Source organism: Pseudorca crassidens, chromosome 11 (assembly GCF_039906515.1).
Source record: "Pseudorca crassidens isolate mPseCra1 chromosome 11, mPseCra1.hap1, whole genome shotgun sequence".
Taxonomy (NCBI): domain Eukaryota; kingdom Metazoa; phylum Chordata; class Mammalia; order Artiodactyla; family Delphinidae; genus Pseudorca; species Pseudorca crassidens.
Window position 1 is genome coordinate 88,262,596 of NC_090306.1, and position 14,452 is coordinate 88,277,047.

Here is a 14,452-nt window from a genome sequence, read left to right on the forward strand (position 1 = left end):
CCCAATTCCAACGTGAGTGTTTTCCCCAGGCCACCAATGCTTCGACACAGCAGGGTGTCCTACAACACAACTCACTTCTGACACCTCCTGGGGAGAACATCAGATCCTACAGGCTACAGGCTCAGTCCCACAAGACTGCCCCCTGCCCAACTTCAGTTCCAAGTCCAGCTGGTCACCTGTGCCTCTGACAGACCGGCTACAGACTGGAGGTTCCACTGACCCCCCTCCACGGGGTCAATTAATTTACTAGAGTGGCTCACAGAACTCGGGGAAACATTTCACTTTCTAGATCACTGGTTTACTATAAAAGGACACAACTCAGGAAGAGCCAGATGGAAGAGATGCAGAGGGCACAGTACATGGACAGGGCAAGGAATTTCCATGCCCTCTGTGGGTGTACCACTCTCTCCAAATCAATCTCCATGTGTTCACCAACACAGAAGCCCTCAGAACCCCATCCTTCTGGGTTTTTATGGAGGCATTTACGGAATCTTCATTACACAGGGAAAGACTAAATCATTGGCCATCGGCAATCGATTCAATCTCCAGCCCCTCTCCCCTCCCCGAGGGGTGCGGGTCAGAAGACACAAAGTGCCAACTCTCTCATCACAGGGCTGGGCTCCCCGGCACCCAGGCCCCACCCTGTGGTTGCCCTGAGGTATTCCGAAAGTCACCCAATTAAAATAACAAAAGACACCTTTATCATCTCTGTACTGTACTTAGGAAATTCCAAGGGTTTTAGGAGCTCTCTGCAGTATTTCTGATTATAAATCTCAATATCACAGTCCCATAGTCATGAGAGAGGAAAAACTGCACATGGGGTTTAGAGAAACATGCAATTTTCCTGTAAATCTAAAACTGATCTAAAAAATACAGTTTATTTTTAAAAAAATTTTTTAATTTTGAAAAATAAACATAAAAAGAGGGTGGGAGAGAAAGGGTAAAACAAAGAGTAAAAATCATCTCTTTCCTGAGCAGGCTTCATTCTGGGAACCTCTTCAAAGAGAAGACACCTGAAGGGATTGTTTAGATTAAGGCAAGAGATCAAACACCAGAAAGCAATAATCAGGAAGGGAGAAAACAAGATTCTTTTGTCCTCTAGTAAACCGAAAAAAACCTGTGTATTTTTTTTATGCGCATCAGTACTTCTGAGCCCTCACTCCTACGAACACAGTGTCAAGCATTTCCTGCATCCCCTGGGACCGTTATTTATCTTCCCCAAGCTGGACTGTCACTTATCTGTTTACCAGCCTCCCCATCTGTGCAGCTCGGGCCCCTCTTGCTTGGCCCGGGCAGGCGCTCAGCCACTGTGGGCCGCTCCCTCTCACATGCGTCCATCTGTGAATCAACAGCTTTTAAGCCCACTGGTACGTGCTTAATAAATGCTTGGTGAATGAATGCAAGCTGGGCATGTGTACAGACTTCAGCTAAAGGCGGGGAGGGGTGGTGCAGCCCCAGACAGGGTGAAGGAAAAAAGTCCCTGAGTTCTCAGGGGTGAAACAGGGACTACGTGGGCATGGGCTGGGGGCGTGGAGACAGGATGCGGCACCCCGGCATACTGATTCTCAGACCTGTAACACTTGAAAAGGCTCACATATTATTTAGTTCAGTGGCTTCACTCTACAGAAAGAAGACTGAAGAGATTAGGTGGCTTGCTCAGCACCACATGTGGCACTGCCCCAAGCTAAAGGAGACCTAGACCCTAGTGCTAACTCACCTCCACCGTTACTAAGCGTGTCTTTATTTAATAACCAGCCGCAATAGCTACTATCTCCTGAGCATCTGCTGGATGCTAAGCCCACACTAAAAATCCTCAATTTATCCCCACATTACAGTTGGAAAACTCAGGTCAGAGAAGAGTAACTTGCCACCAAAGTCACAGAGCTAACAAACCTCAAAATCTCCCTCAAGCTGTCCTTCTCCAAAATCCCCCTGGGATTATCCCACACCAAAGGCCAACTCTGGCCTGAAGCTGATCTTTATCACCCAACCCTTCAACTGTCTCCTTTGCCAGGCACTGTTCTAAACACCTTTCATGGATGGACTCGCTCATTCCTCGCCACAACCCTATGATGTTGGTATCACCAGCATCCACTCCCATTTTACAGATGAGTAAACTGGAGCTCTGTGATGTTCCCAGAGTCTCACAACCTGCAGCAGCAAACCTTGTCTGTAAAATGTGATTCTACCAAATGTTCTCTCCACCAAATATTCTCTCCCTATCTCTCCACGCCACCTCTACCACCACCACCCCCCCCAAAAAATATATCAGTATAAAAATTTCTATTCTAAATCTTCCCTGAAAAAAGCAGCACCAATGGACTATCACTGGCCCTTTACACCAGTTCCCAAACAGTCAGCTGCTACTACAAGGCAGTGCAGGAAACAGGACGATGGGTTAGGGGCTGAGACAGACCCGAGGTCAAAGTGTGACCTTGGCCAGGCTTCTTAAACTTGAGTCTGGCCTGTCTCATCTCTAAGATGGGCATGTGGCACTTCCCTCCTAGATATGGGGAAGAATTCAGGGAGACAATTTATGTGTCTGACATTAGTATGTACTGGGTCCTCTTTGCGTCCCTCCCTGTTTCCCTAACCAACAATCAAACCAAGCTCATTTTATGTTCATCTGACCAGTAAGTGGTCACTCCCTGGAATCACCTCCTCGCTGAGGTTAGTAGATAACTCAGAACACTCTCAACCGAACCCCTCCAATTTCAAGAGCAGCAAATCCTACCCCATCCCCTAAAACAAAGAAGGAAAATAAATCAGCCTCCGGACACTGCCACCTGCCCAGCAGCGGAATCCACGGTAACCCGCCGCCTGCCGGACTCCGGCGGTTACTATTATTGTTGTTTATTAATAACAATACCGAACGGTGCCTGGGGGTGACCGTCTCCCAAGTGATGTCCGTGGAACCCCCAGGAGAGCCCAAAGCGCTTCCGATGCAGATTTCTGGCTAAAAATACCAGGAATTTATAAAACGGCTTTCCCGACAGGAGAAAGGCAAGAGTTGTAAAGTTTCTGGAGGCGCATTTTTCCGCGTTTCCCGGAAATCGCACTGCAGAGGCGATGTCGCCCGTGGTTGGGGACAACCGCGGGTCACGATGGGGGGCTCTGGAGGTCAGCAGCGGACCCACGCGGGTCCGAGGGTGCCGGCTTCCTCGATGGCCATATGGGACGGGACCTGGAGCCCCAGCCCGGCGGGGAGGGGCCTCCCCACGTACCAAGGGTGCGAGAGGGCGCAGCCTCACTCACCTGCCGTGCTCCTCTTCGCCTCCCGGTAGCGCTCCCAAAGGTAGCGCTTCATGTCCGGGGCGGTCCCAGGTGCTGTGCATAAGGACCGTGCGGGGCCCGCGCGCGACCGCCCCCGAGCCGCAGTCCGGCAGCCGCTCCGCAGGGCCGCCACCGCCCTTGCACCAGTCCCACGAGCCGCCGCCGCCGCCGCCGCCGTAGCCATGCCTGCCGCCGCCCGCCGCGAGAGGCGCCTGCCGGTAGGTGCTCTGCCAGCGTTCTGCCCGCTCGGCGGGACGTCCCTACGTAGGAGCACGTGGCGGCGCGGCCCGCCCCCCTCCGGCCGCCTCGGGGGCGGGGCCTTGGCGGGGCGGGGTCCTGGAGGGGCGGGGTCTTGGTGGGGAGGAGTCTTGGTGGGGCGGGGCCTTGGAGGGGCGGGGCCTAGGCCGGGCCCGGTGTGGGCGGGGCAGCAAGGGCCTGGGCACCCCAGGCAGTCGCGGCCACGCGCGGAGCCTGCTACAGCCGCTTCTTGACCGTGTGGCGCGCCAAGGAGGCTGTGCGGTGGCGCGAACGCCCCGTCAGCAGAGGTCACATGGAATAGGATGACTCTGCTGGCCCTGGACCACGAGACTTGACCCTGGGGCCGCTCGCCGAGCTCCGCAGCACCTTCCTCCCGCCGTCTGTGACCGTCCCCCCACCCTGGCTGTACTGACATGGTGTTTGTGACTCCGGCTCCAGGAGGCGACCTCTCCGCATTAATGGCCTCAGCAGTCTGCACCTCCCCTTGATCGCGGGGGCGGGTCTGGGACGTCCCCCGGCCCCTGACTTGGATCCTTCCAGTCCCACGGATGAGCCAGCAGCTAGGACCAGGACCCACACGTGGTCTGATGTGCCTGAAGGGCACCCCGACTGCACAGCCTGGAAGGCCAGTGCCCCTCCCGAGATTTCTGCCTCGCGAGGGAGGCCCTCGGGACACCACTCCCCCTGCTCATGCCCAAGCTGACCAGCACGGTGCACCTGTCTTCTCTCAGACCTGAGAGGCTGCACCCGTTCTGAGCGTTATGATTCCACCAAAGCCAAATAAACAGCAAACCCCACCACGCGACACTTCTGCATGGACTAAGTCAGACTTGGCTCCTGCGGGAAAGTCTGATGCGGCCCACCCAGAACCCGTCTGGGAATCATTGGACTGCGAGAGCTTGCCGAGCTACCCCGTGGTTACGGTGGAGCAGGGCGCTGGTGGACTGCAATGAATAACCCTCAAGGCTGGTTGTCTGCCTGGGAGACCACACTGCCATCTGTGAAATAGGTGGGGCACGATTTAAGACAAATAACCCAAAGCATTACTGTATGCTTAAGTTGTGGGCTGGAGGGATCAGGAGATGTTTTCATGGAAAAAGATGGGCTCTGGGTTAGACCATGACAGACAGTAACTACTATTTATTGAAGGCTTGCAATGTGCATTTTCTCATGCAGTCCTCTCAGTAATCCTAAAAAGTAAGCACCATAATTTCTCCCATTTTATAAGTGATGGAACTAAAGCTAAGAGAAGTGACATAGCATTCATATATATATATATATATATATTTTTTTTTTTTTTTATTATTTATTTTTGGCCGCATTGGGCCTTCGTTGCTGCGCGGGGGCTTTCTCTAGTTGCGGCGAGCAGGGACTACTCTTCGTTGTTTTGCGCAGGCTTCTTATTGCGGTGGCTTCTCTTGTTGCAGATCCCAGGCTCTAGGCGCGCAGGCTTCAGTAGTTGTGGCACGTGGGCTCAGTAGTTGTGGCTCACGGGCTTAGTTGCTCCACGTGAGATGTGGCATGTGGGATCTTCCCAGACCAGGGCTTAAACCCGTGTCCCCTGCATTGACAGGCAGATTCTTGACCACTGTGCCACCAGGGAAGCCCAACATAGCATTCTTAAAGTCACACAGCTGAGTCCATTCTTCCACTTGGATTCCTAAAGTAATAGGTAGGATTTAGTTGGGTGATAAGAAAGAAGCCAGTAAGTAATCCTCAACAGTTAATAGGTAATATGTTACAAATCACTGATAAAAGAGAGGCAATTACAATGTTTAAAACAGATATGGTATCAAATCCATGGACTCTAGTACTTTAAACTTACTTTATGTTTTAGTACCACAGAAATATGAATCACTTAAAAATTGTTCTTTTTAGCTATAATCTGTTAAAATATTTTAAGTGGCTAAAAAATAAAATCCCAATAACCTTGATTATCACCTTGATTATTTTCTTGATTAGAAAATATCTCATCAAAGAGTTCTAAATAGGGCTTCCCTGGTGGCGCAGTGGTTGAGAGTCCGCCTGCCGATGCAGGGGACACGAGTTCGTGCCCCGGTCCGGGAAGATCCCACATTCCGCAGAGCGGCTGGGCCCGTGAGCCATGACCGCTGAGCCTGCGCCTCTGGAGCCTGTGCTCTGCAACAGGAGAGGCCACAACAGTGAGAGGCCCGCGTACCGAAAAAAAAAAAAAAGAGTTCTAAATAAAGACAAGTAGAAAAAAATTACTGACACAGAAGAGCCCGTGATAATTTTTATTCTTTATTAGTATCATTTGAGGACTTCATCAATTTTGTTTCAAACTGAGATCTTCTCTGCAAAAAACACTTCTGAGAAATTGAACTGTAATCTGGGCTATGAAAAAGCCACTTCTCTGAGATGAGCTCATATAAGAATTCCCAGGGATTATTTGTGCTAAGAGACCCTAGCAGGGGATGCTGGTAAACTGCGGTAATTTGGCATTTTTCACTCTCGCTTTTAGCTGACAAAATCCTTTGCCGTGAAAGCTTTACTGCACCATCCATTTTACCCAAAGATAAAATCTTAGAGGAACAATCTTTCATGCCATATTGCAACATTACTTTGTGTCTTCAGTCATGTCTTTTCCTCAGCAGAAACGGAAATAATGGGTCTCAAGAACTTTTTCCCTTGTCCTGAAGCATATTTTGATTTATCTGAAATTGTATGAGGCACCAAGTCCAAGCTTTTAGCCCCCTGTAGCTTATCTGCCCTGGTGCACACTGCCGAGCTCACCGTGTCAGAACTCTGAGCGCTGTGATAGTTTAACTTAATCAAGTCCTCCCATAATGAGGCGCCATTCCTGGGACCCTCAGAATATTGCTGGCTCATGCCTTGAGGCCAACATCTCCTACCCCGGATCCACTCAGTGTCCCTCAGGAGGCTGCAAAGGATCAAAAGTTGTCAAGAGGTCATTTATAGAACATGAATAACCTGAAGCCTATTTCTTGTTGAGACATAGAATAGAAACTCACTGCAGGATCCCACTGATCGATGAATGAGAAGATCCCAGGTAGGTGGCCCTTAAATCAAGTGATCTGTACAAATAGCCCACAGCCTCCATCACGACTTGAAGAGTCACTTATCAATAATTGACCTGCTGGATATTTGAAAATAAGAATATTAGAAATTTTTAAATGACTCCTGGCTTCACACATTTAAAAGGATAAAAAACATTTATAAAAGGTGGCATTGGAACATCACCTGTGGTAGTATTCCTGCCAAAAACAATTAACCTGAGTCTAATTATCAAAAAACAGATACAGGGCTTCCCTGGTGGCGCAGTGGTTGAGAGTCCGCTTGCCGATGCAGGGGACACGGGTTCGTGCCCTGGTCTGGGAAGATCCCACATGCCGCGGAGCGGCTGGGCCCGTGAACCATGGCCGCTGAGCCTGCGCGTCCGGAGCCTGTGCTCCGCAGCGGGAGAGGCCACAGCAGTGAGAGGCCCGCGTACCACAAAAAAAAAAAAAAAAAAAAAAAAAACAGATACAAACTGAAGCACATTGGGGCAGGGAGGGTAGGGTAGAAACTGACTTAGGCTCTTCAAAACTGTGTCATGAAAGGCAAAACAAGCCCTACTTAAATGTTCTAGACTAAAGGAGACGACCAAATGCAGTGGAAGATCCTCAACAGAATTCTGGATCAAAAAGCAAACAGCTATAAAGAACATTTACTGGGAGGGACACTTGGGAACATTTGCATATGGACTGTACATTAGGTAATACTCTTATGTAATGGTTAAATTTCCTGGGTTTGATCATTGTACTGTGGTTATGTAGGGGAATGTCCTGTTCTCAGAAGACACATGCTGAAGTATTTAGAGATAAAAGTGTCACATCTGCAACTAACTTTCAAATAGTCCAGAAAACAAATATATATGTATGCATGTGTATGTGTGCGTATATGAAAGAAAACATAAGTATGACCAAAGTGTTAACAGCTGGTGACTAAAGATAAAGGGTCTATAGGTGTTCATTATACAGTGCCATGTGCCATTGTCAATAATTTAATGTAATTCTCTAAAATGTGTGAAAAGTAAAAAAAAAAAAATTACAGTCAATTTGCAAGTGGCACTCATTTACTCATTTTACCCATTTACAAGACTGCTTTTTAAAAAAATATTTATTTATTTATTCATTCATTCATTCATTCTTCACTGCCACGTGCCGGATCTTTTAGTTGCGGGATCTTTTAGTTTCTGGACCTTTAGTTGCCACATGCGGATCTAGTTCCCTGACCAGGGATCAAACTCGGGTCCCCTGCATTGGGAGCGTGGAGTCTTAACCACTGGACCGCCAGGGAAGTCCGTACATGACTTTTAAGGGGCTAAATTTATACCATTGATTATAAACATAATGTAAGCCCTGTGCATGTAGGGCATCAATCTGGATACATGATAAGAGACTGCTGGGTATTTAAAGGTAAAAAACACTGGCAGGTGACCCAGCCAGCATCCCTGTATTAATATTAATAATAATAAACACTGCAAATTAGCTGAGTACTATCTATCAGGCTTGTGTTATCCTGAAAGGTATAAACTATCATCACTTGTCTTTTATTTTTGTCATTTATTCTTTTTAATAGGATGCATATCCACATGATTCAAAAATGAAAATGTATAAAGGTATGAAGTAAAAACTGTCTCTCCCATCTTGGTCTTCATCTGTGCAGTCTTCTTCTAAAACGTGTATCCTTCCAGAGAATTTTTTGTGCACGTTCATTGACTTTTAAAGATGAGAAAACTGAAAGAGGTCAAGTAAGTCACTCCAGTTTGTGGTAGAACGATCCTGGGTCAGCCTCATCCACAAGCCCATGCCCTTTACTGCTATGCTAGGCTGCCTCTTCACCCCATACTGGATTGTCCTTCTGAGGATCCACGCTACGGCTTCTGTTTGCAGAGATGTTCTCTCTTGTAGCTCTGCTTCATGGGTCATAGCACAGATCTCACATTGCCCACAGCACCTGCTGAAAATCTGAAGGGGAGTTCCAGCTGTTGGCTCCACTTAGCAATCAAGGGCTATTTTTCTTCTGTGTGAATTATTTTCATGACTCTCTATGAGGTTCTCAGTTGCCCCAACATAACTCAGCAGAAAGCACTTGTGAATTACCCAGCTCAGGATGACCACGTAGCATTGGCCTTAACAGGCTTTAAGAGGTAAAGTGGGGAAGAATAGAGTCAGAATGTCTCAGGTCTGGCTAGGCAGGAACTCATTCTCAGAGTTCCTCTGGATGCCAATAACCAGGCCCGCAGACTGTTCGTTCTGCCTGAAGGCCCTTTAAGAGGCTCTGACTTGCTGGAGATTGAGACTGTCACCCAGACCAGCTGCTGATGCCCTTCACAGACACTATTTCATGCCTGTGCTCCCCACACTACCTCTTGGCACCCTCATGAACCATCTGGACCTGTACTGATAGCTTTGACCTCAGCACTTTCTTGAACACAACCTATCTCTTTCTGGCAGCAAAAGCACAGTAGTTGCCAGGAAAGGACATTCTTAGCTCAGGCCAACCCCAGCCCACCCCATCTTCCCTCAGGGTCGGTACCAGCTGGACAGCACTACCCAGCCAGGTCAGTCCTTTCAACCCAGAGAAAAGGAAAGTCCAGGATGAGTTCATTTCCACAGGAAAGAGGTCACTGAACCTCCTTCCCACTTCAAATCTTCATTCTGGACGAGGAGGGAACCTAATATTTAATTGCAGAGTCTGTTGGTTGTTTTGCATATAACATCTCATTAAATCTTCAGAATAACCCTAGAGGCAGAGATTATTATCCCCTTTTGGCTACCAAGAAACTTGAGACTCAGAGAGTTTATGTCCACAAGCCCAGAAAATAGCAGAACTGGGACTTAAACCCAGGTCCCTAGATCCAAGGACCATAAGTTCTAGAGGTGGGAAACGAGAACACTGTTCTCCCTCTCACGTTGGTTCCTTAGGAGATTTTTCTATAAAACCACAGCTAGACAGGAACCATCTGTTATCTTTTCCATTTTCTACATCTGGACAGCCACACCTACCCTATTTCCAAGGTACTGTGAATCAGGGATGAGAATGAGGGAAGGTCCCACTAACTAACTTCCTTGAAAAATGTGTTCTCAGATTTTAAATGGTAAGTTTTCCTAGTTTACCCCTTTTTTTCAGTGCTTAATATTAAAAAATAAAGTAGTATCTTTATTATTTCCTCTGGAAAAAGAAAGATATTTTATCCAAAGACAGTCCACTGCCCTTTTAAGTAATCTTCTAAAGTACAACTTTGTCTAATCTTTATTCTACTGAAATGTAAGCCTATTCCTCTTGCTTCGTATTATATTTGCTGTCAACTAACAGGTAGATTTTTACAATGCCAGTCCTGTGTTCATTTCCTCCCCAGGGCCCACAACTATAATTCAGGTTGTTGTCACCAGGTAACAAGGAAAATCGCAGGTGTTGGTGGAGAGCCTCAGGAAGTGTCCCTGAATGAGTCCAGACTCTGTGGACCCTGCCCAACAATGAGCTTCCCCACTGTGCTGGGAGTAAATGGGTAAAGAAGTGGAGACAATCACAGCCTTATATTCTCCATCCAGAAGACAGGCTGCCAATGTGTAATGAGGAAGGAGGATTATGCAGGATTTAAAGGTTCTCTGTTGCAAGTTTCTTTTTCTTTGATAAATACGCCATGTCTAAAGTTTGTCAGAAGTCCTTCAGTTTGAGAAATTAAGCTTGTTTCCTCGTTCTTTCAATAAATGTGTGTCTATAAACAGACTGGGGAGGGAGAAAGTTGTCAATCATTGTCCCAAATGGAGTAAAAGGTTGCAGTGGGATGTTTCCATGCGTCTTCAACTTCTGCCCTACAGAAAATAAAAGGTTATGGGGGGGTGGGGAATGGCTCTTTCCCTTCACCCTCTTCACTGAGACCATCGGCTAGTCTGCTCAGAGGGACCTGGCTGCAGATGACCTCTGTCATCGCCCCCAGTACTGCCTGAGCTCACTCTACCAATTCAAGGGGCTGAGCCGTTGCAGACCCCACCTTTGGGTAGAGGGAACAGATTCATTGTTCTCTCTTACACAGGCTGTTGTCCCTACCATTCCACCAAAATCGATAGTTCCCTGTGACCGTTCTGTTGCTAAAAGCAATCGTCTGTTCTAGATCTGGTGGTCAGCTCTCAGCCCTCTCCATTTTTTTTAAAATCAATTTTTACTGGAGTATAGTTGCTTTACAATGTTGTGTTAGCTTTTACTGCACAACAAAATGAATCAGCCATACATATACATATATCCCCTCCCTTTGGGATTTCCCTCTCATTTAGGACACTACAGTGCATGAAGTAGAGCTCCTTGTGCTATACAGTATGTTCCCCTCAGTTGCCTAATTTATACCTAGTATCAATAGTGTATACGTGTCAATCCCAGTCTCCCATTTCCTCCCAACCCACCCCTTTCCCCCCTTGGTATCCATACATTTGTTCTCTACACTTGCGTCTCTATTTCTGCTTTGCAAATAAGGTCATCTATACCATTTTTCTAGATTCCACACATATGCATTAATATACGATATTTGTTTTTCTCTTTCTGACTTACTTCACTCTGTATGACACTCTCTGTGTCCATCCACGTCTCTACAAATGACGCAGTTTCGTTCCTTTTCATGGCTGAGTAATAGTCCATTGTAAATATACCACATATTCTTTATTACTCCGTTGATGGACATTTAGGTTGCTTCCATGTCCTGGCTATTGTAAATAGTGCTGTTATGAACACTGAGGTGCATGTGTCTTTTTGAATTATGGTTTTCCCTGGGTATATGCCCAGTAGTGGGAATGCTGTGTCATATGGTAGTTCTATCTTTAATTTTTTTTTTTTGCGGTACACGGGCCTCTCACTGTTGTGGCCTCTCCCATTGTGGAGCACAGGCTCCGGACGCGCAGGCTCAGCAGCCATGGCTCACGGGCCCAGCCGCTCCGCAGCATGTGGGATCTTCCCGGACCGGGGCAGGAACCCGTGTCCCCTGCATCGGCAGGCGGACTCTCAACCACTGCGCCACCAGGGAAGCCCTATCTTTAATTTTTTAAGGAAACTCCATACTGTTTTCCATAGTGGCTGTATCAATTTACATCCCAGTGTTAAGAGGGTTCCCTTTTCTCCACACCATCTCCAGCATTTATCGTTTGTAGATTTTTTTTCTTTTTTTGGCTGTGTTGGATCTTTGTTCCTGCGTGTGGGCTTTCTCTAGTTGCGGCGAGCGGGGGCTACTCTTTGTTGCGGTGCACGCGCTTCTTATGGTGATGGCTTCTCTTGTTGCGGAGCACGGGCTCTAGGTGCACGGGTTTCAGTAGTTGTGGCACACAGGCTCAGTAGTTGTGGCTCACAGGCTCTAGAGCGCAGGCTCAATAGTTGTGGTGCACGGGCTTTGGTGCTCCATGGCATGTGGCTTCCCAGACCAGGGCTCAAACCTGTGTCCCCTGCATTGGCAGGCGGATTCTTAACCACTGCACCACCAGGGAAGTCCCAAGATTTTTTGATGATGGCCATTCTGATCGTGTGAGGTGGCACCTCATTGTAGTTTTGATTTGCATTTCTCTAATAATTAGTGATGTTGAGCATCTTTTCATGTGTTTGTTGGCCATCTGTATGTCTTCTTTGGAGAAATGTCTATTTAGGTCTTCCGCCCATTTTTTGATTGGGTTGTTTGTTTTTTTGATATTGAGCTGCATAAGCTGCTTGTATATTCTGGACATTAATCCTTTGTCAGTTGCTTCGTTTGCAAATATCTTCCTCCATTCTGAGGGTTGTCTTTTCATCTTATTTAAGGTTTCCTTTGCTGTGCAAAAGCTTTTAAGTTTAATTAGGCCCTATTTGTTTATTTTTGGTTTTATTTTCATTACTCTAGGATGTGGGTCAAAAAAGATCTTACTGCAATTTATCTCAACGAGTGTTCTGCCTATGTTTTCCTCTAAGAGTTTTATAGTGTCTGGCCTTACATTTAGGTCTCTAATCCGTTTTGAGTTTATTTTTGTGTATGGTGTTAGGGAGTTCTTTTACGTGTAGCTGTCCAGTTTTCCCAGCACCACTTAATGAAGAGGCTGTCTTTGCTCCATTGTATATTCTGGCCTCCTCTGTCATGGATGAGGTGACCATAGGTACATGGAGTTTATCCCTGGGCAGCCCTCTCCTTTCTTAGCTTCCATGATTTTACTGATGCTCTGCCTACTTCTAGAGCCATTCCTCATCTCTTGCTACAACTTTTTCCACTGCCCATCCCTTAAATACTGCACAGCATTCTCCCAAGTTCTATCTCCTGCCATCTTCTTGTCGTTTATTCTTCTTGGCTCTTCCAACTGTTCTACAGGGTTTGGCCACCATGTGTATACTAAGGACTCCCGAATGTTTTTCTCCAGCTCAGTCTTCTAGCTCCTAAGCACTAGACTCATATATTCTTCTACCTACTGAACACCTCCACTCAGATAACAGGCCCCAAATTAGCTCATCATGGCTCCCATCCCACCTCTCAACCTTGTGCTTCCTGCTGACAGCTCCATCCACCCAGTTGCACCGGCAGTGGGTATAGCCATAAACTGGGGAATACCTCAGACTGTTCCCTTTCCCTCCCCTGCTACCCAATCATGCACTGCTGGATTTACTGACTAAATCGCAAATACACCACTTTCTCTCCATCTGTCTTGTCCTCTCTTAGTTAACACAGCAGAGTCTCCATTCTCCTCTCGACCAATTCCATCCTCTATTCAGCCACGAGAGTATTGGATCTAAAATGCAAATCTACGGACTTCCCTGGTGGTCCAGTGGTTAAGACTCTGTGCTTCCACTGCTGGGGGCGTGGGTTCGATCCCTGGTCAGGGAACTAAGATCCTACATGCCGCACAGCTCGGCCAAAAAAAAAAACAAAAAACAAAAAACAAAAAACATGCTAATCTACCACCCTTAGTGCTGGAAATTCTACAGCACCTCCTCTGATGAACCCTTTACCATGGCAGACAAGATCTGCCATGCCCGAAACCTTGCTGACTTCTCCAATATCACCTCCCAACCCTCCCATTCCAGAGGTTCACACCCCCCTGATTCACCTCCCTCGCCTTTGTTCATGCTATTGTTTCTTGCTTGAAATGCTCTTCCTCACCTTCTTTACCAGACAAACGCCTGTCAGGACTCAAGGCCAGGTCACTTTCTCTGGAAAGGCTTACTTGTTGCCTCTTTTATATGCCCCCCACACCTTCTACCAATGTCCGTCACCACGCATATCACATTGGATTTCAGTTCCCTTTTAAGTGCTTATCATCCCAACAAGACCACAGACTCCTGGCGCCCACGAAGGGTAGAAAGAGCACAGGATTTAGGGTCAGAGGACTGGGTTCCAAGCCATAAGTCTACTACTTACTAACTGCAAAGTTCTGAAATGTCACTAGGTCTTTCTGAGCCTCAATGATTCTATTATCTAACTGATAGGATTCTCAGATCACCTGTACTGGGCTAAGTCATATGACATATCTGCTATTTCCTCAGCTTTAAGATAGCTGAGTAATCTCTAGATTACTTTTAAACCTTCCAGGTTTAAAAGTTTTCTAAGCTTATAAGGGATATTTGACATTTTCCTGCAACCAAGAGAATTTACAAATACATAACCTGTTAAAAATTATCCAACACACACAACAAGTTAAAAGTAAGCTCTGCTAACAGCCATAAAATAGACTGCTGGATTAACCCTCTATTTATTAAATAGGGCCCGCTATTTCCTCTGCAAAACTTTCTACCTGATGCCCAGGGCACACTAAATGCCTGCAGCTAGCAGGTTCATCCCTCCTGTGCTGGCATACTTCTGCTCCTAACTAGCATTGGTTCTAGCATGACCAAGAGTCAACTGAATTTGTTAGTCTAATTTTGGTAATTGAATTTAGTATGGTACAAACTAGGAAGA

At 46.9% G+C, this 14,452-nt stretch overlaps 2 protein-coding genes across 2 annotated transcripts in view; both read right to left on the reverse strand.

The window, feature by feature from the left end:
• Nucleotides 1-3,508, reverse strand: part of NT5DC3 (5'-nucleotidase domain containing 3) — a 55,191-nt gene extending 51,683 nt beyond the window's left edge. The window contains exon 1 of the mRNA XM_067697745.1: nucleotides 3,256-3,508. Within this exon, the coding sequence (XP_067553846.1) occupies nucleotides 3,256-3,457 (202 nt within the window). The 5' untranslated portion in view covers nucleotides 3,458-3,508. The remainder of the gene's footprint in view (nucleotides 1-3,255) is intronic.
• A 2,264-nt stretch (nucleotides 3,509-5,772) lies between these two features.
• LOC137202343 (putative tetratricopeptide repeat protein 41) overlaps nucleotides 5,773-14,452 on the reverse strand; it is an 81,054-nt gene continuing 72,374 nt past the window's right edge. Inside the window, exons 7-8 of the mRNA XM_067697749.1 lie at nucleotides 6,525-6,649; nucleotides 5,773-6,433 (exon numbers count right to left, since the gene is read on the reverse strand). The gene's annotated coding sequence lies outside the window, so the exon portion shown is untranslated. The remainder of the gene's footprint in view (nucleotides 6,434-6,524; nucleotides 6,650-14,452) is intronic.